This window comes from Protopterus annectens, chromosome 4.part0, assembly GCF_019279795.1.
Source record: "Protopterus annectens isolate FY-2018-M chromosome 4.part0, PAN1.0, whole genome shotgun sequence".
Classification (NCBI taxonomy): Eukaryota; Metazoa; Chordata; order Ceratodontiformes; family Protopteridae; genus Protopterus; species Protopterus annectens.
This window is the reverse complement of record NC_056733.1, coordinates 1,110,367,625-1,110,394,739: the sequence shown is the minus strand read 5'-3', so window position 1 is coordinate 1,110,394,739 and position 27,115 is coordinate 1,110,367,625. Positions and strand designations below refer to the sequence as shown.

The window sequence follows — 27,115 nt, the reverse complement described above, 5'->3', positions numbered from 1 at the left end:
GAAAAAACATCCCTATAAGAAATGGATCTTTGAAATCATTGGTGAATTCAACTACCTAAGAACTTGCACTTCGAACATATGGCATGCACAACACCTCAGACTGGGTAAACGAGAAAGTGCAGTTGTGCAAGTAAACTTACCCCAACACAACATATGTTCTAATGGATCACCACTGCAGTAGTCCAAGTTATATGGGTTTACCCCCCTTCTACTGGCCAGCTTCTCAAAGCTTTAGGTGCCATTCCTGCACTTCACCTGCCAGAAGCGAACTGGGTGCTCCATAAGAGAGGCAAGTGGAGCAAAAATTTTTTTTTTTGTCTAAAGAAAGCAGGAGCTTAGAGTACATTATCTACCTCTCAATTGTCCAGATTTCTGCAGAATGTCAAGATTTTTCTCTCATTTTTTGGTCTGTTACTATTACAATTTGTGATTTTCTGGCAAAAAATTGTGGACTGAAGTTGGCAAATAATGACAGATATTTGAGTTTCACACTTCATATAGTACAGTTTTGTACCTACCATAAATGTAGATGTCCGAACAGGATAGCATCTGCAGTCATAACAAATGGGTTGTCCTGTTGTCAGGCAGCCCTTCGGTCGGCCGGATTCCAAAGTCTGGGTCCGGCTGATGTCGCACTTCACCCGACGTCATCTCTGCTGGTCTTCGGGTATAAAGGCATCAGCCGACGCCATTTTCCTCAGTGTCTCTTGCCCCAGATGCCAGTTGCCCTCTAGGAAAGCTAAATTTTGGATAAATGCCAATGTTTCCAAAATAGTAGAAGGCAAACACAAAAAATAAGCATGTATGTACATATATACAAACAAATACACCATAAGAGACTCCCCAGCTAGCTATTAGGAGGGTAAATACCCTAGGAGTACCACAGAGGGGAAGGAGGGTGGGTAATCCTGACTGCAGATGCTATCCTGTTCGGACATCTACATTTATGGTAGGTACAAAACTGTACTATGTCCTTCAAGGATGCATCTGCAGTCATAACAAATGGGTAGAATACCATAGCCAAACTAGGGAGGAGGAAGAAGAATTATGGTGTAGTTAGGATCCCTTGCAATACAGCAGTGGCAAACCCTGCTCGGGATCTAGAGTATAGAGGTAAATTATAATGCTTGGCAAATGTATGCACGGAGGTCCAAGTAGCCGCCTCAATAATGTCCTTGGTTGCCACTCCTCGTAAGAAAGCTGTGGTAGTGGCTGTAGCCCTTGTAGAATGAGGTCTTATGTTCTGTGGAACTGGTCTTCCATGGTAGGAGTAACAGAATCTTATGCAATTTCCTATCCATTTGGAGATTGTCTGTTTGGAAATTGCTTTTCCTTCCCTTCCTGTTGCATAGGCTACTAAAAGCTGGTCAGTTTTTCTGTTACTTTTGGTTCTGTCCAGGTAGTAGCGTAACTGTCTATGTACATCCAAGGTATGCAGCAGCCTTTCCCCCTGTTCTGTGGATTGGGAAAGAAGGTAGGTAGGTGGATTGCCTGGTTTAAAGACACTCTGGATACCACCTTAGGCATAAATGTAGGATTAGTTCTCATGGACACTATCTTGATGGAAGATTAGGAAGGGTTGTACTGCCATTAGGGCCTGTAGTTCCGAAACCCTCCTTGCTGAAGTAATTGCCAGTAGGAAAGCAGTTTTCCATGATAGGTGTTGAAGATCTGCTGTTGCTGCTGGTTCAAATGGAGGGAGTGTCAATTTTTCTAGCACAAAGTTCAAGTCCCATGCTGGTAATGGTGGTTTCCTAGGAGGTTTTACATTCTTGATCCCTCTGAGGAATTGCCTGAGTAGAGGATGCGAAAAGACAGGTGGATCAAGCTGTATTCTGCGGAAATAGCTGATGCATGTATCTTGATGGAGGAATAGGACAGGCCCGTATGTAGAAGCTCTGCCAAGTACTCCAGGATGTTAGCAATATCTATATTCGACACATCTTTTCCTCTTTCAGTACTCCAAATGACAAACCTTTTCCATTTTCCTGCATAGTTCCTTCTTGTTGAAGGTCTGCAGGCTTCAAGGATAATGTCTTTAACCCTTTGGGATAAGTCTGGGTTAGTTGCTGTTATGTGATGTTCCAGGCAGTCAGTTGCAAGGTTTTTAGGTTTGGGTGCATGATGTTGTAGTTGTTCTGAGTTAACATCAAAGGCATCAGGGTATTGACCACATTCTCCCCTGAGACATGCTCCTCAGCAAAGGATACCAGTGTTGTCTTGGCCAATTCGAGCTATCAGAATTATCCTTGGGCGTTCCTCTTTGATTTTCAGTAGTACCTTGTGCATCAAAGGAAGAGGTGGAAATGCATATGCTGTCAGGCCTTTCCAACTGAAGGATAGAGTCCACCTTCCATGCAAGTGGGTGGCATGTCCTTGTGCAGAATTTTTGAGCTGGTGATTGAGTGGGGATGCGAATAGGTCTATTTGTGGCATTCCCCATTTCTTTGTGATGGCCTTGAAGATGTCGGGTGTAGCATCCATTCGTGAGCATCCGAGGTGGTTCTGCTTAACATGTCTGCTAGGGTGTTTTCTTTTCCGGCACAAATATTGCCTGTAACTGGATGTTGTAGCTCAGAGCCATATTCCAAAGGTCCAGAGTCATTCTGCATAGGGGGTATGAATGAGTGCCTCCCTGTTTGTTGATGTACCACATGACTGTGGTGTTGTCTGTCCTTATCATTAAATGGCCTTCTTTGAGGAATGGTCTGAATTTCTGGATTGCTAGTTTTACTGCCAGCATTTCTTTTTTGGTTTATGTGCAGGTGCAGCTGGTCTGGAGTCCACAATCCTTGTATGCACTTGTCCAACATGTGCGCCCCCCAGCCTAGGTCTGAGGCGTCCGTTGTGATGGTTTGGTTTGCTTGAAAGTTGTGGAAGGGCAAGCCTGGGTTTGACTGGCATGTTTGAGCCCACCATAGGAACTCTTGTTTCAGGCATGGGATTAGTGGGATTTCGGTTTCTAAGCTGTGCCTGTGTTGAGACCATAAATTCTTTAGGTACCACTGTAGCTTTCTCATATGCAGTCTGGCATGGGGACCAGGATTATGCATGATGCCATGAAGCCCAAGGCCTGCAGTACTTTTCTTGCTGTTAGTTTGTTCTGCTTTGTTAATGCCAAGAAGTAAAGAGGGAGTTGTTCTTGTTTTTCTGCAGTTAGGAATGCCATTTGTTTTACTGTGTCCAATTCCGCACCCAAGAATGTTCTTGTCTGGGATGGTATCAGTCTTGACTTTTTTAAATTGACTGTGTATCCCAGGGCTTGTAGTAAGCAAATGACCCTTTGTAAATCTGTTGTCAGCTTGCTTTTGTTGTCCGCTTGTAACAGGCAGTCGTCCAGGTATGGATAAATTTGGATTCCCTGTAGCCTGCAATGAGCGATTACTGATGCCAGGCATTTTGTGAATACTCTGGGCGCAGTAGATAAGCCAAAGGGCAATGCTGAGAATTGATAATGCTCTGATCCTGCAAGAAATCTGAGGTATCTTCTGCAATTTGGTCGTATGGGGACGTGCAGGTATGCCTCCTTGAGATCTAGAGTTACCAGCCAACACTCCTTGCCCAGCATGGGAAGAAGTTGCTGTAGGGTCAGCATTTTGAATTTTGGGACAATGATGTATGTGTTTAAGACGAACAGGTCGAGAATAGGTCTCCAACTTTTCTCTTTTCTTGGTACTAGGAAGAGTCTGGAGTAGAATCCTTTGCCCTGTTGTGTTACTGGTACTCTTTCCACAGCTCTCATCTTTATTAATTGAGCTATCTGCTTTAGAGCTTCTGTTTTTTGATTTGGAGGTAGGTTTGGCATTCCTCTTTTTACTGGTAAGGTGTTGAAGTGGAACCTGTAGCCTTGGTCTATGGTTTGCAAAATCCACTTGTCTTTTGTGATATAGTGCCAATTTTTCGAAAATAAGGCTAACTTTCCGCCTAAAGGTGCTGCTATTTGCTCCCTGGTAGGCGGTGTCAGAGCCAAGTCACTGTGATTGTCCTGTTGCAGTGGCAGTGGTTGTGTCTGTGCCTCACTGGTTATTGCCTTGCCACTGGCGTCCTCTATAGGCACCTCCTCTGGATTGATTTCTGCCTCTAGAGCATCTATTCCTGCCTCTTTGAGATTTTGAGGAGTCTGGAAAGGACCAATTTTTGGCAGGCCAGTTCCTGCTAAACCTTGGGGGCTGAACCTGTAAGAAATCCTTGACTGCTTGTACAGATTTTGCCTTATCTTCCATTTTCTTCATTACTTGCTGAGCAGGGGTACCAAATAGACTGGCCTTATCCATAGGAGCATCTAACAGCTTTGCTTTAACATGATCCGGCAAGACCTGTTCTTTCAACCATGCATGCCTTCTTATCACTGTGCCAGTCATGGCTGATCTAAATGTAGCCTCCAGTGCATCATAGCCACATTTTAAAGAATGGTTACTAACCTGCTGAATGTTATTCACCATTTCTAAAACATATTTCTTATCTAAGGAGTCATCAGAGGACAGCTTCTTAGTTAACTGATCAAGCATAAACTCTTGGTATTGGATCATGTGAAACTGACAGTTTAAAGCTCTAGCTGAGAGAGTAGCAGAGGTGTAAACTTTTTTCCCCATCTCTCTAAGGACCTGGATTCCCTTTCAGAAGGGAGAGGGTTTTTTTGCTGAGGTCGAAGCTACTGCCTTAGGCCCCTGGGATATAGTCTCAGGATCTGCAAGTGGGGCCTTGTATAGGTGGTGATGAGTGTCTGGCACCCTGTAAAATCTATCTGGTTTGGCAGGGGCTGGAGGTAAAGTATCAGGAGCAGTGCAAACATCATTAAATGCATCATCCACAACAGGCAGAACTGGAGGTATAGCTAAGGGCCTATGTTGTGGTAAGTGCAGAAAAGTCCTAAGCCTTTTTCTTGAATCTGAGAAATCTTGTCCCTGCCATTGGAATTGTTCTCTCATGGCATGTAATGTTTCCCCAAAGGAAAATTCCTCTGGTGGAGAGGCAGATGGAATGGATTCTTCAGCATCGGAATCTTCATAAGTAGAAAAAGGAGCCTCTGGCTGATCTGTAATGTCTGAGTCATCTGAAGAATCATCAGAGGACACTGGCTCGGGGGGGCTCTGCTCTAGGTCTCTTTTCTGGAGGCTGAGAGGCCCTGTCTGGGTGAGATTGGGATCCCCTAATTAAGGAGATTAAATCCTCTGCCAGAGTAAGCATTTGTGAACTAGAAGTGGGCCTGTGTGAGGGGCCTTAACAGGCACTGATTTAACAGTTTTGGCTGCTTTAGCCCTGGCAAAGGCCTTTATAGACATGGCTGCAGGAGGCCTAGCAGCACCACGTGCTGGGGTAGAGACATCCAAAGGGATGGTGTCTGATAATTCACTAGGAACCACAGTAGTAGGCAAAACTTCAGAGGCCGATTCAACTAAGGTAGCAGGAGCCTCAGTAGTAGTCATGGATTCGGCTGAAGATTGACCCGTTTTCTCGGTTTCGGCGAAACCGAGACACTCGCGGCTTGCTTAACCGTGGTTTCGGCGAAACCGCGGACCGCGAGTGTCGGTCTTTTTCTTTGCGTTTAACAATTTGGGTAGTCGGAGGATCCGGCGGCATAATGTACGCAAAATCTGAGCCGAAACACTGTTCAGCAAACTCCGACTGACGCCTAAGCGTTCGTCGGTTGAAGGAAGCACAGGCTAAACAGGCTGCTACGTCGTGGTCTGGGCCTAAACAAGGTAGGCAGTAAGAGTGGAAATCTTTATGAGGTATTTGTTTCCCACAAGTTAAACAGTTATTTACTTTTTCTGACATCGGCTGAGGCAAGAAAGAGTCCCCAATGGGGTACTTAGCTGTTTAGAAGTCTTCGAAGTAGTATTTGGTAGTAGTAATCTCTGGATCTGACCGACCGGCACTTGCGAACAGCTTCTGCTTCGGGCGCCACGCGGCAAGAAAGACTGAGGAAAATGGCGTCGGCTGATGCCTTTATACCCGAAGACCAGCAGAGATGACGTCGGGTGAAGTGCGACATCAGCCGAAGCCGGACCCAGACTTTGGAATCCGGCCGACCGAAGGGCTGCCTGACGACAGGACAACCCATTTGTTATGACTGCAGATGCATCTTTGAAGGACATCCTTCAGAAACTGCATGTCAATGCAAAACTTGTCACTCTATCACCTTTCTAAGTTTATAAGAGAAACATATAAAAATTGTCCTGTTTTGGGGCCTTTGTACCCCCCCCCATTAATTTGGCTTTGTCCAGATTTCTTGCACTAAGAGGAGAGAGGTAGGAAACCAACAGAATTTTAACAAAAACTATACACAGAAGAGTGAAAATAACCACACGTTGGCAACATTCTTGAGGAACATCGGGTAAGGGGTGCTGGAGGGCGGGAGAGTTATTGCCAACAGTGATCCATTACAAAAACCTATGAAATGCTGTCCAGTTTATAATTTGATTTTTTTGGTTAAGTTGGGAATGTTCCTTAGATGAATTTACTTGCACAATTGCACTATGTTCATAAATGAATCACTATTGCACTTGTCCAAGTTATATGTGCAGAAAAAACAGGAAAAAACAAATGGGGAGACCAATACCAAAGACTCGAGCCCTTGGAGTATGGCACAATAGGTAAAACACAGCACCGATAACGTCAGCCAAGTACATCAAATCATAAGAAATACGTGAACTCTCTAACAGTAGGAATGTGGCGATAGGCATGCTTTAGTTCTAGCCTTAGCTTGAAAAAAAGGCTTGGGATCAGCACCATCAGATTTTAAAGGGATAATATCTTGGAACTTTGGAATCCTGGTATGCAGATTTACTGAAGAGAGATCCAGTGCTGGTCTCCAGGATCCCCCTGGTTAGGGAACTGGAAAAATCCTTGAATAATGACCTATGCTCAAGCAACTGAGAGGCACTGGTTGCATTACCCCTAAGATAACATGTTTTGTAAAATGGAAGGAAATACAGCCACCTGTTTCTCTGAGCAGGCAGGAATTCCCAGTAAAGGAGGAAGGGATTCCCACTGCCAAGATGACTCATGTGATTTTTACTCATTACCTACCTGTCTGACATTACCTGATGCTACAAGGGATGTAGACAATGAAGGGACATGAAAAGGTTGTCAGGGTTCGGGGGAGGGAGTCTGAGCTAACAGTCACACAGACTGAAGAGCCCTTGACTTTTTGAAGCGTTTCCTTTCTTCCAGCTCCTTGATTACTGGCCCCTTGTTGTTTAAAACTGTTTTTTAGAGAACGGGGCTGATGAGGGGGCAAAACTGCTACTTAGTTTAAAAAAGTAGGATTGAAAAAGCTGCGTCACTCCTTGAATCCATTTTCCTCATACATTCATCACACTTTTTAAGCACTTCAACTACAGAACTACAGAAGGCCCAAAAAGGGAGTCTTTACCAAAGGGAGAATTTAAAATCTTGTCCGATTTCATCAGGGAGGTTTTAAAAGTGAAGCCATTTACCAAAGACTTCTGCATATTGTCAAAAAACATATGAGCCTGGCAGTTTAAAGTATTTACAGTCCTCAAGGAATACATTTTCTTCTCCCATGTATCCACTGTTTTCCCCTATTTATCAGAAGTAATCAGGTTAGAAATAGTAACCAGTATGGCAGCAGCAAATTATGAGAGAGAAATAACTTGCTGGGTCTTCCCTAGGAATAGAAAACAGGTACTTGTATGACTGGAGTACCTCATAACACCTATCACGCCTCTGAAGTTGAAGGCTGGGCATCAGGTGGCTGTAGTAAGAAAGATATTTTCTCAAGCAGGCAAAATAGGAAGAAAGGATGTAGTCTGGTATCTGTAATTACATCAAATCATAATACATTTTGGTGTAATACAGGCTTCACTCTCCTTCAAGCAAAAAACCTTCCCATCTTAGATAAAATCTCTATGGAACAGATTTCTTCAGTAGGGAATTTAGAAACTTTTTTTTCTTCAAAATCCAAAAGCTCTGACCAAGTGGAATATTCTGTGGTGTAACCCTCCCTTACCAGGACTGTTCCTCTGACTGGTAATTTCTGTGAATAGGAAGGAATCCTTTTTGGTTTCTTGCCTGTGGCTTGACCTGACTCAGAGAAGGCACAAGTCAACACCTTAGAAAAGCCTAGTACCATCAGCCCTGTCCATAGAGATACAGACAGGATGTTGACTGTTTTCCTCACCAAGCACTTTGTGCTCCAGTAAGGCCTGTCCCTTAGGTACACTGGTTCCAGTTCCCTTCAGCAGCTTTTTCTTTAATCAGCAACAAGTTCTCTGTCCTTGCCTGGCTTCTCAACAGTCACACAGGACATTACTAACCCCCAGTGTTTGATGGCTGCAAATGCTACACCACGATGTTAAACACTTGTATTGCAGCAATGGAAATGAAAGCCTTCGGAACTTGTTAATTTAATTAAAACACATTATAAAATGGTTGAAAATGTTAAAGTGGCTAAGAAAGTCACGTGACTATAGCTTATGTTTCTACACTAACACTTGCTACTTAAGTTATTTATTTAATAATTTAAACCATACAATACTCTCCAAATACACTCCTTAAACAGAATACACTCACGCTATCACTGAAATGACAAAACAATTTTTTATACGCAACTCCTACATATACAATCCACTAAGCTGCACGTGGGCTTTTTCTTTAGTAATTTATACCTCTGTAAAATCTTAGAATGTATAAATGTAACTACTGTTTGTGTATAAATGTAAACAGAAAAGTAACTACTCTGTGTTTAACTGGAACCTAGTATAATGCAATGTAATCAAAGGGAACATTTTGCCCCGGTCCTCTGCTTCAAATGGGTATTACCCAGTCAGTCAGATTTTCCCAGTAAACAAAGACAAATAAATATCTAAATTTCTGAAATGATGGCTTTTGCACACTTGAAAAGCAGACAGCTTTAAGAAAGAAAGTACAGTTGTGTATACTTACCATAAATGTAGATGTTTGAGTGTATTCACTGTTGCAGTCATTACATTTGGGTAATCCTGCTGGCAGGTTGCCCTCAGTCGGCCTGAATTCCAAAGTCTTAGGTCCTGCGTCGGTTGCTATCACCCCTTCCCTGACATCAGTTCGTCAGGGTATAAAATAAGCAGCCAACACCATTTTCTTCAGTTTTTCTTGCCCCAGATGTCAAGTAACCCCTAAAAGGGTAGGCAGAATTTATAAATATATAAAAATACATGCACCAATATAAACTTTACCTTCATCTACAAGCAAATACACCACATAGGTCGTATAAATCAGAGAAGGAAAGAAGTTCCAGTAGAAAAAAGGGGGATGGCGGGTGGATAACCTGGACTGCAACAGTGAATACACTCAAACATCTACATTTATGGTAAGTATACACAACTGTACTATGTTCTTCGTGTTTCACTGTTGCAGTAATTACATTTGGGTGAAGTCCCAAAGCTATGATTGGGAGGCTGGAGCTAAACAGCATTAGGAGCGGCTATGAGGCCCTGCAGAACTGCAGTAGCAAAGCCTGCCCTGGATTTAGAGTAGTGGCAGATGATAGTGCTTTGTAAAGGTGTGCACTGAACTCAGCAGCCTCTAAAATGTCTTTGGTTGGTACTCCCCTGAGGAAGGCAGCTGAAGTGGTTGCAGCTCTGGTTAAATGTGGCCTAATGTCCTTAGGCACTGGCTCGCCATGCTGTGAATAGCAGAAAAGAATGCAGTGGCCTATCCACTTTGAGATAGTCTGCTTAGATATAGCCTTTCCTTGTGATCCTGCAGCATATGCCACTAGTAACTGCTCTGTCTTCCTGAAAAATTTGGTTCTGTCCAAGTAGTATCTAAGCTGTCGGTGTACGTCCAAAGAATGCAGAATTCTCTCCCCCTTGTTCTGTGGATTTGGATAAAAATTTGGCAGATGAATAGTTTGGTTAAGAGCCACACTGGACACCACCTTAGGCATAAATGTTGGGTTTGTCCTAAGTGAAACCCAGTCTGGATAAAAAATGATAAAAGGTTCCACAGCCATGAGTGCCTGCAGCTCTGAAATTCGTCTTGCAGAAGTTATTGCTAGGAACAGAGCTGTTTTCCACAATAAAAACTTTATAACAGCAGAAGCAGCTGGCTCAAAGGGAGGCAGGGTGAGTTTTTCCAAGACATAGTTGAGGTCCCATGCAGGTATTGGTGATCTCCTTGGAGGCCTTAAATTTTTGGCTCCTCTGAGGTACTGCCTTAAAGGATGAGAAAAGATTGGTGGCTCTATATTGTAATGAGCCGAAATGGCACAGGCATGAATTTTAATTTATAAAAAAGATAGGCCTTTGTCCAGCATCTCAGTTAAGTACTGCAAAATCTGAGGAATATTTGGTACAGCTGTATCAGTTCCTTGTGCCTGGTTTCAAGCACAGAATCTCTTCCATTTTCCAGCATATGATTTTCTAGTACTAGGCCTTCTGGCTTCCAAAATGACATCTATCACAGCTTTACTGAAAGGTGTGTTTTGTATGACTACATTATCCACCATGCTGCCAGGTTTAAGGTCCTGAGTTGGCTGTGCAGGATCTGATTGTTTTGCTGGGAAAGTAGCCAAGGTATCTGAGGTAAGGTCCAAGCTGGGCATTGAGACAAGTTCCTTAGGATTGGGTACCAGTACTGGCCGGGCCAGTCTGGGACAATCAGTATCATCTTTGTCTTCTCCTGTCTGACCTTTAGGAGTACCTCGGGGAGGAGAGGTGGTGGCGGAAAGGCATATACTGATTTTCCAGCTGAAAGATAGGGCGTCCACTTTCCATGCTTGTCTGTGATAAGTCCATGTGCAGAATCTTTTTATTTGGTAATTGAGAGGGGAGGCAAATAGATCTATGTCCGAGCATCCCCATTTCCTTGGTATCATGCTGAAGACTTGCGGATCCAGCTTCCACTCGTGGGGATCCATGAGGTTTCTGCTTAGTTCAATCTGCCAGCGTATTTTTCTTTCCTGGCAGGAATTGTGCCGGCAGATGCACTTGGTAAGTCAATGCTGTGTCCCACAAAGTCATGGCTAGTCTGCAAAGGGGATAAGAATGTGTGCCCCCCTGCTTGTTTATATAACACATGACCGTGGTGTTGTCTGTCTTTATCAGTTGTTGTCCCGGATGAAGTAGGACCTTGAAGGCCATCAGGGCATTTTGAATAGCTAGCATCTCTTTTTGATTGATATGTAGATGCATTTGGTTTGAGGACCATGTGCCCTGAATGCATCTTCCTGCCATGTGGGCACCCCAGGCATAATTGGATGCATCTGTTGTTAGTGTCTGCCTGGCTGGGGGTAATGTGAATGACTGTCCCTTGTTCTGGTGACAAGCCTTCTCCCACCATCGAAACTCCTGTTGCAGGTAAGGGGTGACAGTAATCATTGTTTCCAGGCTGTGGCAATGTTGAGTCCAAACACTTTTTAGGTACCACTGAAGTTTCCTCATATGCAGTCTTGCATAAGGAATTAGTAGGATGCATGATGCCATGAAGCCCAAAGCCTGCAGAATTTTTCTTGCCAACATTTTGAAATAGGTAGTCATTTGCCTTTGTTTGTCTGGAGTGAGATAAGTCATCTGGGCAGTTGTATTTAAGCTTGCACCTAGGAATATTATCTCTTGAAGGTACTAGTTTTGATTTCTTTTCGTTGACTGTGTACCCTAGGCATGTTAGAAGCCTTTTCACAAACGCCAGATGTTGTAGAAGAATGTCCTTGTTCTCTGCTTGAATTAAACAGTCGTCCAAGTAAGGATATATTTGTATTCCTCTTTGTCTGCAGAATGCAATTACTGGTGCCAGACACTTTGTAAAGACCCTGAGCACAGTAGATAAGCCAAAGGGCAGTGCAGAGAATTGGTAATGCATTGTGCCAGCCTTGAATCTGAGGTATCTTCTGCATGATTGTCTGATTGGGACATGCAGGTATGCCTCTTTCAGGTCTAAAGTTAAAAGCCAAGCATTCTTGCCCAGCATAAGCAGAAGCTGCTGCAAAGTCAACATTTTGAATTTTGGTATATCCAGGAATGTGTTCAGAATACATAGGTCCAGTATTGGTCTCCAGGCTTTGTCCTTTCTGGGTACCAAGAACAGTCGAGTAAAATCCTTGTCCCTGCTCTTGCTCTGGTACTTGTGGAATGGCTCCCATGGCCATGAGGGATGAGACTTGTTTTTGTGCCTCGGCCCATTGATTTTTTGGCAGATCTGGCCAGCTGTTTGCCTTTGGCAGGGTATGGAAAAGGAACTTGTAGCATTGTGACACTATATTTAGAACCCATTTGTCCTGGGTTATAATGTGCCTGTTTTGAGAAAAAAGTGCTAATTGTCCCCCCTAAAGGTGCTGCCAGGAGGCAAGTGCTTGGTGCAGGCAGGGGGAAGTCACTGGGACTGTTTCCTGTATGGTTGTGATTTGTCTTCTCCAACTTTGGAGGTAGAAGCAGACCATTGCTTTGACCTCCATGAACCTTGCGCCTAGGATCTGCCTCTAGAGTGTCTGTATCTGCCCCTTTGAGGTCTGTCTGACACAGGAAAGGACCAATTTTTTGTAGGCCAGTGTCTACTAAACCTAGGTGGCTGTACGTGTAAAAAATCTTTGACAGTTTGCATAGATTTAGCTTTGTCCTCCATTTTCTTTAACACCTCTTCTGCCTTAACACCAAACAAAGTATCCTGCTGTAAAGGTGCATCTAATAATTTAACTTTGACATGATCAGGCAGATTTTGTTCTTTTAACCAAGCATGCCTCCTAATTACAGAACCCGTAACTGCGGCCCTGCAGGAGGCCTCCAAAGAATCAAAACCACTTTGTTCATCTGCATGCAATAAATCCTGCATTTCCTTGTTTTCTGCACATTCAGAGTTTAACAACATTTTCTGTTTAAGTTATGCCATGTTGCTGATATTTGAGCATATGAAACTGATAGTTTAAGCCCTTATATCCAAGGTAGCAGATGTGTAAACCTTTTTTCCCATCTATCAAGTGCCCTAGAATCTCTATCAGAGGGGGCAGGGTTTTTTGCAGCGGATGCCTCAACTCCTTTGGGACCCTGTGAAATAGTTTCTGGGTCTGCAGCAGGGTTTTTAAAAGGGAATTTATGAGAGTCAGGAACCCTGTAGTATCTGTCAGGCTTAACAGGAGCTGGAGGTAAGGAGTCAGGTGTCAGACTAGACTCCGAAAACACACCATCTACAATGTCTAACACAGGTGGAATGGCTAGAGGCCTGTGTTGAGGTAGTAAGGAAGTCCCTGAGTCTCTCTTTAGATTCTGAAAAATCTTGGCTCTCTCAGTGGAAATGCTCCCTCATGGTGTGCAAGGTTTCCCCAAAAGAATAATCCCCTGAAGGAGAAGCTGAAGGTATAGATTCTTCAGCATCAGAATTCTCATAGGGGGGAAGAGAATATTCCTGATCAGAAGAGGAATAAGAAGAAATAGAAACCTGATCTGAAGATTCATAGTCTACCTCTTGCCTAGGTCTCTTATCAAGAGGGGGATGGGAACCCCTGAGCAAGGTGATCAAGTCTTCGGCCATTTTGAGCATCTGTTTTTTAGGCATAGAGGCTTGACCACGTGGCTCTTGAGTTTGTTTCTTTGCTTTAGAAGGTGCTTTAGTCTTGGCCTTTGAAGTTGAAGTCAGTTTAATGTAAAGATGTTTAGGTCTGAATACACCCTCAGAAGCTGGTGCCTGCTCAGTGGCTCCGGACTCATCTGAGGGAATAGTATCCGAGGCTCCAATACCTTGAGTTTCCAATGGCATGGCTGACTCCACGTGGGAGTCGGTAGTGGCCTGCGACTCTAAAGTAACAGGTGTCAGAGGCTGCGAAAGCGCCTCACTGAGGACCGGCGAACCGGCGACTGGATAGGAGAAGCTTCATCGGTTTTGGGCCTCAGTTGTTTCTCTCTCTCCTTTTCTTTGCGTTTTTTTGTGAATTCCGGTAGTTGGATGGCTATCCGACGACATTTCTGCATAATTAAACCGACGTCCAAAATAGTTTACAGCAAAATCATACAGACGCTTAATAGTGCATTAGTTAAATCTAGCACAAAACCAACAACCAGAAACATTGTGATCAGGGCCTAGGCAAGGAATACAGTAAAAATGAAAGTCCTTATGAGGTATTTGCTTTCCACAAGAAATAAAATTATTAACTTTTTCTGACATCAGTGTCGAGCAAGAAAAAAGTTTCCCCAACGGGGTACTTAGCTTTATTGAAGACTTCGGATCTGAAATTCGAACACGAAGATCTCAGGAGTCGGCCAACCGGCACTTGTGAACTGCTTCTGCTTCGGGCACCGCACGGCAAGAAAGACGGAAGAAAATGGCGTTGGCTGCATCTTTTATACCCCTGACAACTTGACGTCAGAGAAGGGGCGACAGCAACCGATGCAGGACCTAAGACTTTGGAATTCAGGCCGACTGAGGGCAACCTGCCAGCAGGATTACCCAAATGTAATGACTGCAACAGTGAAACACGAAGAACATCTGGGAAAATTTTACTACAATAACGTATGAACAATTAGGCACCTCCCATACTGTGAAACAGATACCCCTCTAATAATCTCAACTCATAAATATTGTTTGCTAAAAGAAAATGTAACCAATTTAAATACAACCCACAGCTACTTACCGATCTCAGATGGCTACTAGGAAGATTAAATGCATCAGCCATGGCACATGCCATCTCGAACTTTGTCATTTGTTCATTGCCAGACCAATGAAATATCCCTTTTATGGAAGGATCCTAAGGGGAAACAAAAAAACACATTACAATGAAAAGGTTAATAAACACCAGCACAGTCAAAAACAACTAACAGGCACATTCACGGTGAAGGCACTATGTTCAAAGATTTCAGTAAAAGAATGCAAGTTAAAAAATACAGAAACAAATTCTCAAAGATTATTGGAAAACAGAAGAATTAAAGGTTCCACATGCTATATTCCAAAGCTGAACGCATCACAAACCTCTTTATGAAGACTGTACTTATAAAACTGTACACACAATCTGTTTAATCTCCTTTTACAATGTATATCAAATCATACTAGTCTAAGCATTATCTTTGTGTTTCAAACCATATCACTATATAGCTTTAAGAATGCCATTTATTATGTATACCAACTGTAAACTGATCGTATAGGTAACTGTTGCAGATGGTCCCTGAAAAAGTCAGACCAGCCCACCTACCCAGTTATCAAACTATAAATAAAGCTCAATTCTTTAAACAGGAGAATGACTGCCATTACCTCAGTCTCAGTGCAACACAGAGGTAGCAATAACTATTCATCAAGTCCAATTCTTTGAAAAGGAAGTGGTTGTTACTACTATATAGCTTCTGCCACTGGGAGGTACTAATAAACAGTAGGTGCAGGAGGGAGGGGGTAAAGAATCCTGCACAGAGAGGCAGAAGGCAAAGCCCTCACAGAAAAAACACCTATGAAAATTGGTAAACATATGTAATGTCAGGACCCACTATAGCGAGTCCCCAAAAAGTGAACGGCCAAAAGATCAGACTTGCACAGACTAAGGCTGGGATGCCATTTCTCGGAATATTCCCTTTTCTCGAGGTATGGCGATCTCAGAGTTGGTATATATCAGTTTGGGCAGCTGCCCTCCCTGCAAAAAGAAGTTTAATGAGAAGAGCAATTAACGAGATTCAGGTTCTCTCAACTTTTTTTATTTGGCTTTTCAGCACTAGGCATTTCTAATGCTGACATTTCAACAGGGAGCTATGAAAAGCTGATGACACGCAAACAGTGGTTTTCAATAAAATGTTAGCCTATGTATCTTTGAAATGAAGCACTACATTTCAAAATAAAACTATTGTTATAAAAGGGAATGCACATGCCCTACTACTGGTACTACTTGGAAACAGGAATATTCACTTTATATGGTGACACAAAGTACAGTTGTGTACCTACAATAAATGCAGATGTTAGAGTGTATTCACTGTTGCAGTCATTACTCTTGGGTTATCCTGCTGGCAGGCTACCCGCAATCGGCCAGAATTCCAAAGTCTAGGTCCGGCGTCGGTTGCTGTCGCCTCTTCTCTGACGTCAGTGCGCCAGGGGTATAAAAGATGCAGCCGACGCCATTTTCTTCAGTTTTTCTTGCCCCAGACGTCAGGTGCCCCTAAATTGGTACGCTGAAAAATATGCCATTAAAAATGCATGCGCAAAAAAAAATATATATATTTTCTTCATTTACAAGCAAATACACCAAAAATGTTGTATAGGATAGAGAAGTTCAGATAAGTCCCAGCAAAGAAGAGGGGGATGGTGGGTGGGTAACCTGGACTGCAACAGTGAATACAGTCGAACATCTGCATTTATGGTAGGTACACAACTGTACTATGTTCATCGTGTTTCACTGCTGCAGTCATTACTCTTGGGTTGAATCCCAAAGCTGAGGTAGGGTGGCTGGGCTAAATAGGATTAGGAGAGGCTATGAGGCCCTGCAGAACTGCAGTGGCAAAGCCTGCTCTGGACTTAGAGGTAAGTGGTACTGCTTTGTGAAGGTGTGCACTGAACTCCAAGTTGCAGCCTCTAAGATATCTTTGGTTGCTACTCCTCTGAGGAAGGCTGCTGAAGTGGCTGCTGCTCTGGTAAAATGAGGCCTAATGCCCTTAGGCACTGATTTGCCATGTTGAAAATAGCAGAAACTGATGCAATGGCCTATCCATTTAGAAATAGTCTGTTTTGAGATGGCCTTTCCTTGTGATCCTGCGGCATATGAAACTAAAAGTTGCTCAGTCTTTCTGAAAGCTTTAGTTCTGTCCAAGTAGAATCGTAACTGCCTGTGTATGTCCAAAGAATGCAGAATTTTCTCACCTTTGTTCTGTGGATTAGGATAAAAGGTTGGCAAGTGAATGGTTTGGTTAAGGGCCACACTGGACACCACCTTAGGCATAAATGTAGGGTTTGTCCTCAGAGAAACCCTGTCTGGATGAAAAATGATGAAAGGTTCCACAGCCATGAGTGCTTGTAACTCTGAGACTCGCCTTGCAGAGGTTATTACTAGGAGCAAAGCTGTTTTCCAGGATAAGAATTTTATATCTGCTGTTGATGCTGGCTCGAAAGGAGGCAGTGTGAGTTTTTCCAAAACATAATTGAGGTCCCAGCCTGGAATTGGTGCTCTCCTTGGAGGCCTAATGTTTTTGGCCCCTCTGAGGTACTGCCTTATTAAAGGATGAGAAAAAAATAGGTGGTTCCGTATTGTAACAGGCTGAAATGGCAGAGGCATGAATCTTAATTGATGAGAAGGAAAGGCCTTTGTTCAGCATTTCAGTTAGGTATTGTAAAATCTGAGGGATAGTTGGTGCACACGTGTCAATGCCTTGTTCCTGGTTCCAAGCACAGAATCTCTTCCATTTTTCTGCATAAGATTTTCTGGTGCTGGGCCACCTGGCCTCCAAGATAACATCCATAACAGCTTTTGAAAGAGGAGTGTTCTGAATGGCTACATTATCCGCCATGCTGCTAGATTTAAGGTCCTGAGTTGGCTGTGCAGGATCTGATTGTTTTGTTGGGTCAGCAAATGAGAAGTTTGAGGCAATATCCATGCTGGACCTGGAGACAAGCTCTTTAGGATTGGGTACCAGTGCTGGCGTGGCCAGTCTGGTGCAATCAGTATCATTTTTGGCTTCTCTTGTCTGACCTTTAGGAGTACCCTGGGAAGGAGAGGCAGTGGGGAAAAGCATATACCGTTAGCTGAAGGCTAGGGCGTCCACTTTCCATGCTGGCTTGTTTGTGATAAATTCTTGTGCAAAATCTCTGTAATTGGCAGTTGTGAGGGGAGGCAAATAGATCTATGTCTGGGCATCCCCATTTCCTTATTATCATGCTGAAGACTTGTGGATCCAGTTTCCATTCATGGGGATCCATGAGGTTTCTGCTTAGTTCGTCTGCCAGAGTATTTGTTTTTCCTGGCAGGAATTGTGCTTGCAGGTGAATTTGAAAAGCCAATGCTGTGTCCCTTAAGGTCATTGCTTGTCTGCAGAGGGGGTAGGAATTTGTACCTCCCTGTTTATGTACCACATGACCGTAGTGTTGTCTGTCTTTATCAGTAACTGTCCTGGATGAAGCAGGTCCTTGAATGCTGTCAGGGCATTTTGAACAGCTAGCATCTCTTTTTAATTGATGTGAAGATGCATCTGGTTTGCAGGCCATGTGCCCTGAATACATTTTCCTGCCATATGGGCCCCCCCAGGCATAATCTGATGCATCCGTTGTCAGTGTCTGTCTGGCTGGGGGCAAACAGAATGGCAAACCCTTGTTGTGGTGACAGGCTTCTGCCCACCATCAAAACTCCTGTTGCAGGCAGGGAATGAGTGCAATTACTGTCTCCAGGCTGTGGCAATGCTGAGTCCAAACACTTTTTAGATACCATTGTAGTTTCCTCGTATGCAGTCTGGCATATGGAATTAGTAGAATGCAAGATGCCATGAAACCCAAGGCCTGCAAGATTTTCCTTGCAGATAAGCGGCTTTTTGTTGCCAATTTCTTGAAGTAGTCAGTTGTATTTAAGCTTGCACCCAGGAATATTATCTCTTGAGAGGGCACTAGTTTACTGTGTACCCTAGGCCAATTAGTAATCTTTTTTACACATGCCAGATGTTTCAGAAGAATGTCTTTGTTCTCTGCTTGAATTAGGCAGTCGTCCAAGTAGGGATATATTTGAATTCCTTTTTGTCTGCAGAATGCAATTACTGGTGTCAGGCACTTTGTAAAGACCCTGGGCGCAGTAGATAAGCCAAAGGGCAGTGCAGAAAATTGGTAATGCATTGAGCCAGCTATGAATCTGCGGTATCTTCTGCATATTTGTCTGATTGGGACAGGCAGGTATGCCTCTTTTAGGTCTAAAGTCACAAGCCAAGTGTTCTTGCCCAGCATGGGCAGAAGCTGCTGCAAAGTCAATATCTTGACTTTTGGTATATCCAGGAATGTGTTCAAAATAGATAGGTCCAATATTGGCCTCCAGGCCTTGTCCTTTCTGGGTACCAAGAACAGTCCTGAGTAAAATCCTTGTCCCTGCTCTTGCTCTGGTACTTGCTGAATGGTCCCCATGTCCATGAGGGATGAGACTTGTTTTTGTGCCTCTGTCCATTGATTTTTTGGCAGATCTGGCCAGCCGTCTGCCTTTGGCAGGGTATGGAAATGGAACTTGTAGCCTTGTGACTCGATATTTAGGACCCACTTGTCCTGGGTTATAATGTGCCAATTTTGAGAAAAAAGTGCTAATTTTCCCCCTAAGGGTGCTGCCAGGAGATAAGTGCTTGGTGCAGGCAGCAGTAAATCATTGGGACTTTTCCTGTATGGTTGTGATTTGTCTTCTCCAACTTAGGAGGTAGAAGCCCCCCCATTGCTTTGAGCGGTATGAACCTTGTGCCTGGGATCTGCCTCTAGGGCGTCTGGATTTGCCCCTTTAAGGTCTGTCTGACACAGGAAAGGACCAATTCTTTGTTGGCCAGTGTCTACTAAACCTAGGTGGCTGTACTTGTAAAAAATCTTTGACCATTTGCATAGATTTAGCTTTGCCCTCCATTTTCTTTAACACCTCTTCTGCCTTAACACCAAACAAAGTATCATGCTGTAAAGGTGCATCTAATAATTTAACTTTAACATGATCAGGCAGATTTTGTTCTTTTAACCAAGCATGCCTCCTAACTACAGAACCCGTAACTGCGGCCCTGCAGGAGGCCTCTAAAGAATCAAACCCACATTGCAAAGTATGCTTTCCAACTTGTTCAGCTGCATGCAATAAATCCTGCAGTTCCTTGTTTTCTACACATTCAGAGTTTAACAATATTTTCTGTTTAAGCAATGCCATGACATGTTGCTGATATTTGAGCATATGAAACTGACAGTTTAAGGCCCTTATAGCCAAGGTAGCAGATGTGTAAACCTTTTTTTCCCCCCATCTATCCAGTGCCCTAGAATCTCTATCAGAGGGGGTAGGGTTTTCTGCAGCGGAAGCCTCAACTCCTTTGGGACCCTGAGAAATAGTTTCAGGGTCTGCAGCAGGGTTTTTAAAAAGGAATTTCTGAGAGTCAGGAACCCTGTAATATCAGTCAGGCTTAACAGGAGCTGGAGGTAAGGCGTCAGGGGTAAGACTAGAGTCTGAAAACATATTATCAATGTCTAACACAGGTGGGATGGCTAGTGGCTTGTGCTGAGGTAGTAAAAGGAAATCCCTGAGCCTCTTTTTAGAGTCTGAAAAATCTTGGCTCTCCCAGTGGAAATGCTCCCTTCATGGTATGTAAGGTCTCCCCAAAAGAATAGTCCTCTGGAGGAGAAGCTGAAGGTATAGATTCTTCAGCATCAGAATCCTCATGGGGGGGGAATATTCTTGATCAGAAGAGGAATCAGAAGAAATGGAAACTTGATATGAAGATTCAGTTAGTCTCTTGCCTAGGCCTCTTATCAGGAGGGGGATGGGAACCCCTGATCAAGGTAATCAGGTTTTCGGCCATTTTGAGCATTTATTTTTTGTGCATAGAGGCCTTAACACGTGGCTCTTGAGTTTGTTTCTTTGCTTTGGAAGGTGCTTTAGTCTTTGCCTTTGAAGCTGAATTCGGTTTGATATAAAGATGTTTAGGTCTGAATACACCCTCAGAAGCCGGTGCCTGCTCGGCGGCTCCGGACCCATCTGAAGGGATAATATCCGAGGCTGCAATACCTTGAGTTTCCAGCGGCATGGCCGACTCCACGTGGGAGTCGGTAGCAGCCTGCGACTCTAAAGTAGCGGGCGCCAGGGGCTGCGAAAGTGCCTCACTGAGGACCGGCAACTGGCTTAGGAGAAGCTTCGTCGTCGGTTTTGGGCCTCGGTTGTCTCTTTCCTTTTCTTTGCGTTTCTTGTGAACTCCGGTAGTCGGATGGCTATCCGACAACAATTCTGGATAATTAAATTGGTGTCCAAAATAGTTTAAAGCAAAATCATACTGACGCTTAATAGTGCGTTGGTTAAATCTAGCACAAAATCGACAACCAGAAACACTGATCAGGGCCTAGGCAAGGAATACAGTAAAAATGAAAATCCTTATGAGGTATTTGCTTCCCACAAGAAATACAATTATTAACTTTTTCTGACATCGGTCTGGAGCAAGAAAAAAGTTTCCCCAATGGGGTACTTAACTTTATTGAACTTCGGATCTGAAACTCGAACACGAAAATCTCAGGAGTCGGCCGACCGGCACTTGCGAAATGCTTCTGCTTCGGGCACCGCGCGGCAAGAGAGACTAAAGAAAATGGCGTCGGCTGCTTCTTTTATACCCCTGACGACCTGACATGAGGGAAGGGGGGACAGCAGCCGAAGCAGGACCCAAGACTTTGGAATTCAGGCCGGCTGAGGGCAACCTTCCAGCAGGATTACCCAAATGTAACGACTGCACCAGTGAAACAAGAACATCATGCTCCCGATCCATGTGAAGCAGAGTTCCTCCCTAACCCAATTCAAGTGCAAATTGGACAATTGGATGGGAATACAGAAATTCATCCCTGGATTGGCACCTATGTCTCTAATGGAGACAGGTAACCTATAAATTGTTAATCTCCCAGGCTCATGCTTACACTTATCAAGGGTGTCAGAACTTGTCAGAGATTTGGGATGCATGGCTAGGCTTAAAAGGGCCCTTTTGGTCATTAGCCTAGTAAACACCTATGAACCTATAAGTTATCAGTGGGAGAACTGTTCACCTTTTAAGACCTTTCCAATGATGTATCATATGTGGGGGTAGCATACTGCTGTTTTATGATGCTGCATAATCTATGCAATTTATGCACATACTACTTGCACAATATTTTGAAATATTAATGAAAAACAGAAGCAATACAGGTGCTGTATCCGTTACAGGATGTTATTCGCACTGATGTGGCTCCTGTAACAGATACAGCACTTACGGAGAAAAAATGGATTGTTAAATTGGGAGGTCTCTTTAAACCAGGACTTAATGAGCATCTTTAACTGATCACGTTTTTTTCTTTTGGTATTTAAGTATTTCTTAATTTGTTACTTTTTCACACTGATGAAGGCTTTGCATTTATTCAGCCGAAACCGGTTTGTTTTTTAAGAATACTTTTATTAAAGTATTTCCTGGTGCCATTGTATGCTGGTCTCTATCTTTTTTGTAAGTTGCAATCACCCATAACAGTAGATGCTCAAATTGCTCACTGCTGCAATAGCCTATAGGCTGTGGCTTGGCCAATAAACAACAACTGGCTAGCCTCCAATAAACTCTGGCTCCCTCCCACACTTCCACTCCAACTGCTGTTTGGGTCGCCTTGTTGAGGGAAAAATCAGCAATCAGAGTGGAAAATCTTCAAGGCTTTCTTGCCTTAAAGTTAGCAGCGTACTGTTCCTAAACTAACAAAACAAGAAATAACCAACAAATGCATTTCCCGACAAACTATATACAATAATAGGGTTGGAGGATGTACATAGCTACTGCAGCAGTTAGGAAATCGAACGGCTAATAAAGTGCAACTTACAGAACTTACTACATTCATCATTCCTAGTGCTGCACTAGCCTTTTGGTTATAAAGTTTGATTACCAAATACTATCAAACCTGGCATGAGGAAGGATATGGATTCAGGACCACCTGGAGAATGGTCCCAGCAAAACCAGCCCTGGATCTAGGAAAAAAAACTCAGTTTATAATATCTTGTAAAGTATCTACAGAGGATGATGTAGCTGCCTCTATAATACTTCTAGTCCATCCTTTTCCAATATCAAAGATATGGTCCTAGACAAGTGGATCTTGATACAACCTGGAACTGGTTTATCACGGTTGCATAACAGAAAGCAATAACTGAGGACAACCATCTGGAAATAGTCTGTTTTGATATGGGATGTCTTTATTTGCCCCAGCATAAGAAATAAATAGCTAATCAGCTTTACTAAAGGACTTGGTTCTGTCAAGATAGTACCCGAGACGCATATGCACATCCTATCCTTTCTCCCTGGTTTTGAGGATCAAGAGAGAACACTGGGAGGCTGAAGGCTTGTTTCAAAGTGAACTCTTAAACCAATCTTGACCATGAATAGGGGAAACTGTCCTTAACGATACCGTGTCCCTATAGAAGACCAGGCAAGGTTTAACCATCGTGAGAGCCTGCAACTCCGATACTCTTCTTGCAGATGTCACAGCAATGAGAAGAGCAGGTTTCCACATAATGAACCTGCCTGCTGTGCAGACCTGGTTAACTTTCTAGTACAAAGATCCCATGAAGGAGCAACTCATTTACAGGGAGTCTGCAGGTGTACAACTCCTTTACCAAACTGATTTTTTTTTTTTTTGGTAAAAGTGGAGGATCCAAGTGCAGACATACCGAAATGGCCACAAGATGTACTTTGACAGAAGAGTACAAGAGGCCAAAGGCTAGTAACTCAAATATTTGAGCACCAGTGGTACATATAAACTGACAGCTCCCTGGTTACCTACTGTGGACCAACTACAAAATACTTTCCACTTGCCAATATTTTTCTGTTAGGTTGTCTTGCCTCCTTTAGTACTTGATGCACATCCTCTGAAAGAGTGTCTAAAAGGAATTAGAAATGAATCATCCCAGCAGTTGGGGATGCTTGAAACTGTGGTGTATAAATCTTACCCTGTCTTGAGACAATAGGTCCAGTTTGTGAGGAAGTTCATGGTAATTGCCCTTGGCCAGTTCCTTAAGAACGAAGAAAGTACAGTTGTGTACACTTACCATAAATGTATATGTTCGAATGGCATTGGGCATGTTTTATACCTGACGACCTGACGTCATGGAAGAGGAGACGGCAACCGACGCAGGACCCAAGACTTTGGAATTCAGGCCGACTGAGGGCAACCTGCCAGCAGATTGCCCCAAATGTAATGACTGCAACAGTGAAACACGAAGAACATCCACTACTGCCTGGACCAAAAGGGAGTCACCACAATTATTTCTGGGAAGTCCTTCTAAATCTTCAGAATTACTCTAGATATTAGTGTAAATGGTGGAAATGCATAAAGGAGCATTCCCAACCTTGGGAATGAAAATGTACCTCTTTTTCCAGGCCCGTTTGCAAGGAGTCCTGCAGCAGCATTTGTTTAGTTGGCTGCTCTGAAATTAGGCAAACAGATCTACTTGAGGTTTATCAATTCATGGAAGATCCACTAGTACAATTTCCATTTTTTTTTATGTTAGTCACTGACTTGTTTAATGGACTGCAAGTAATGTACAAGATGGACCACTGAATGTTATTTCTGTTTACCTATGTTTGCTGAATTTCTTTTATTAGCACCGATTTAAAACAAGGGAAAGAAAGGGAAGGGAAATCTCTGTTTTTGGTCAAGGGAGGAGAGGCTTATGAGTATTCTAACTGCCCCGAGAACTCTCTTAAGATGCTCTAAATACTATTTGATTAATACTTACCTAAGGTAAGTCTTGATTACCATATAGGTACCTTCACCTTCATTCTAGACCTGATGTGATTACCCATGCTGGAAGCAGGAGGTTCTCTATACAGGATGGGAATTGTCAGGGTGATCATAGTTCATTCTTAGACTCTGCTTTGTAAATCTATGAAATGTAAATCTATAAATATGTAAAAGCACTGCACACTAGAATCTACTCAGATTCAGCATACCACTGATAAGCCATGTCTTTTCATAAGTGTAAGCTGAAGTTGGTAAGCTGAAGAGTGGGAAAGTAAAGGAAGACAGTACACCTATAGTAAATTCATATTTCATTGGTAATCACTCATTGTCTCCTGTAGAGTCCTTTTAGTCAAATTATTTTAGTAATAATCTGTTATTGGCTTATTTAGTGCATGCTCCTCTGTTGCATTTAATTTATCCAAAATGACATATCTGACATGTTTGGGATCTCTTAAGGGTAACTAAATATTGGATATTTTCTAAGTCAACATAATTGTTTACACCAACATTCCATCCTGAGATATAAAATACTATAGAACAATAATCGAATAATATAGAATTTCACATCTCTTTTAAGAAAATTCTCCATATAATAATTTAACACATGGAGCTCAGTTGATATTGTTGGTTAAAGGTATAAGTGATAATCCAATAGATCTATCTTTATCTATTGGATTAGGAATGACTTTCATTCCATGTTTAATGGGAAATTCATATTTACTTGTATTTGATACTTTAGAATTAATGTTTTATAGAAGTACTTTTTTTAAAGCCTGACCACAATTTTACCCTACTTATATTTAAAGAAGAAAGAACATTAAATTACACTCCCAAGTTTACACACACAAAAATAACATCCAATGTTATCAGATAATATGGTACAACTGCTATAATCAAAATAAAAAAAAACAAAGTTTCTTCCAACAATAACTTGAAATGGATTTAACATTCTTATCATTAAATACTAATGGCATAAATAATGCAAATAAAAGATCAAACTTGCTAAAATATTTAAATCTAAATAAGGCACAAGTAGTATTTCTCCAGGAAACGCATTTTAAGACTAATGATAGCTTTATTTGGAACCCTAAGGACTATACAGTCTTAGCTCAATCCTCCTATAGAACAAAGACAAAAGGAGTATCAATTCTCTGGAAGAAAAACATAATTACTCCAAAACAAAGAAGGTCTCCTAGCATTTGTTATAATTAAATTTAATAACAGAATATGGACCTTAGCTAATCTATATTGGTTCCCAGGAACTGGAGCAGAAACAGTTAAAAAACACCTAGATTTTATTTCCAACAATTATAAAGGAAATCTTATACTGGGAGGAGACTTTAATTGTACCTTAGAAGCTTCTGAAACCACCAAGAAGTCTTTTTGCATAGCAACTATTTCAAAATCCTTAAAAAATGGATTGATTCATCTCATTTAATAGACACTTTTAAAGTAAAAGATGATAAATCCTTATTATTTTCCCATAAAGACCATAGATTTGGAACACAAACCAGAACAGACAAATTATTCGTAGTTCAATATTTACAAACAAAAATCCTCAACTTCTCAATAGTTCCATGCCCCTTCTCAGATCATGACTCTCTGATAATGAAGCTCCAAATAGAATTTAAACCTTTAATCCCCTCAACTAGAATTCTATCACATATCACGAAAATTAAAGAATTCAGACCCTGGATGTTGTCAGAACTACAATTATTTCTTGAAATTAATAATACAACAGAAATCAGTAGAGTCATGGTTTGGGACTCATTAAAAGCGTATTTATTTGGCAAGACCCTTAGCTGGTATAAAAACAAAGTTAGAGAGTGGGAATCTGAATCATTAGACTTGCAAACCAGACTCTTGACAGCTAAATCTAAAAAATAAATCAGAATTGTCCAGAAGTCAAAAAAGAAATAGAGGAATTAAATAAAAAAAATATAATGAAAGTCTAACACACAAAACTTGTCTAGCCCTGGAAAAATTAAAAACAAACTCATTAGCCACCTCCCCCAGATATTTACATAACTTATCTACAAAAATTAAAATACAATCTAAAGCAAATAACATTAGTAGTATACAACATGAAAAGAAAGGGGAAAAAGTATCAGATATAGGAGACATCCTTGAAACATTTCGGTTCCATTATATGAAACATTTCAAAAAAGATTTAGATAGCAACCAAATAAATTTAGATACAAACTTTATCAATACAAAAAAAAATTCCCGAAAACTTAAAACTAGACCTAAAAAAACCTATATCCTACAAAGAAATTGTTGACAAGATAAAAGAAAGTAAATCTAACAAAGCTCCAGGGATAGATGGTATAATTATGGAAATTTACAAACTCTTCCCTTCAACAGTAATCTCCCTTTTCATAAAACTTTGCTAGAAGTCCAGTCAGAAGCAAAAATACCACCCTCATGGAAATATTCTCTCATAACACCAATTTTAAAAGATAATAAACCATCAGACCTTTGCACCTCATACAGACTTATATCATTACTGAATAATGATTACAAAATATTCATGTTGTCAATCCTAGCTAACAGAATGAAAATCCCATTTTCAAAGACAATTAATAATGATCAAACTGGAGTTTTATGCAACAGGGCCACACATGATAATATTAAAAGGATACTTACTCTTATAGATTATGTGAATAAAGAAGATAGAGAAACACTTGTAATCAGATTAGACATAGAAAAAGCCTTTGATTCCCTCAACTGGGAATATCTATTTAAAACTTTAGCATTTTTTTAATTTCCTCCTCTCTTCATC

At 42.0% G+C, this 27,115-nt stretch overlaps 1 protein-coding gene across 2 annotated transcripts in view; it reads right to left on the bottom strand.

Moving 5' to 3' along the window:
- Nucleotides 1-27,115, bottom strand: part of MAT2B (methionine adenosyltransferase 2B) — a 459,887-nt gene that overhangs the window by 61,403 nt on the left and 371,369 nt on the right. For both annotated transcript variants that reach the window (XM_044069088.1, XM_044069089.1), the window contains exon 6: nt 14,567-14,680. In XM_044069088.1, coding sequence (XP_043925023.1) covers nt 14,567-14,680 — 114 coding nt within the window. The remainder of the gene's footprint in view (nt 1-14,566; nt 14,681-27,115) is intronic.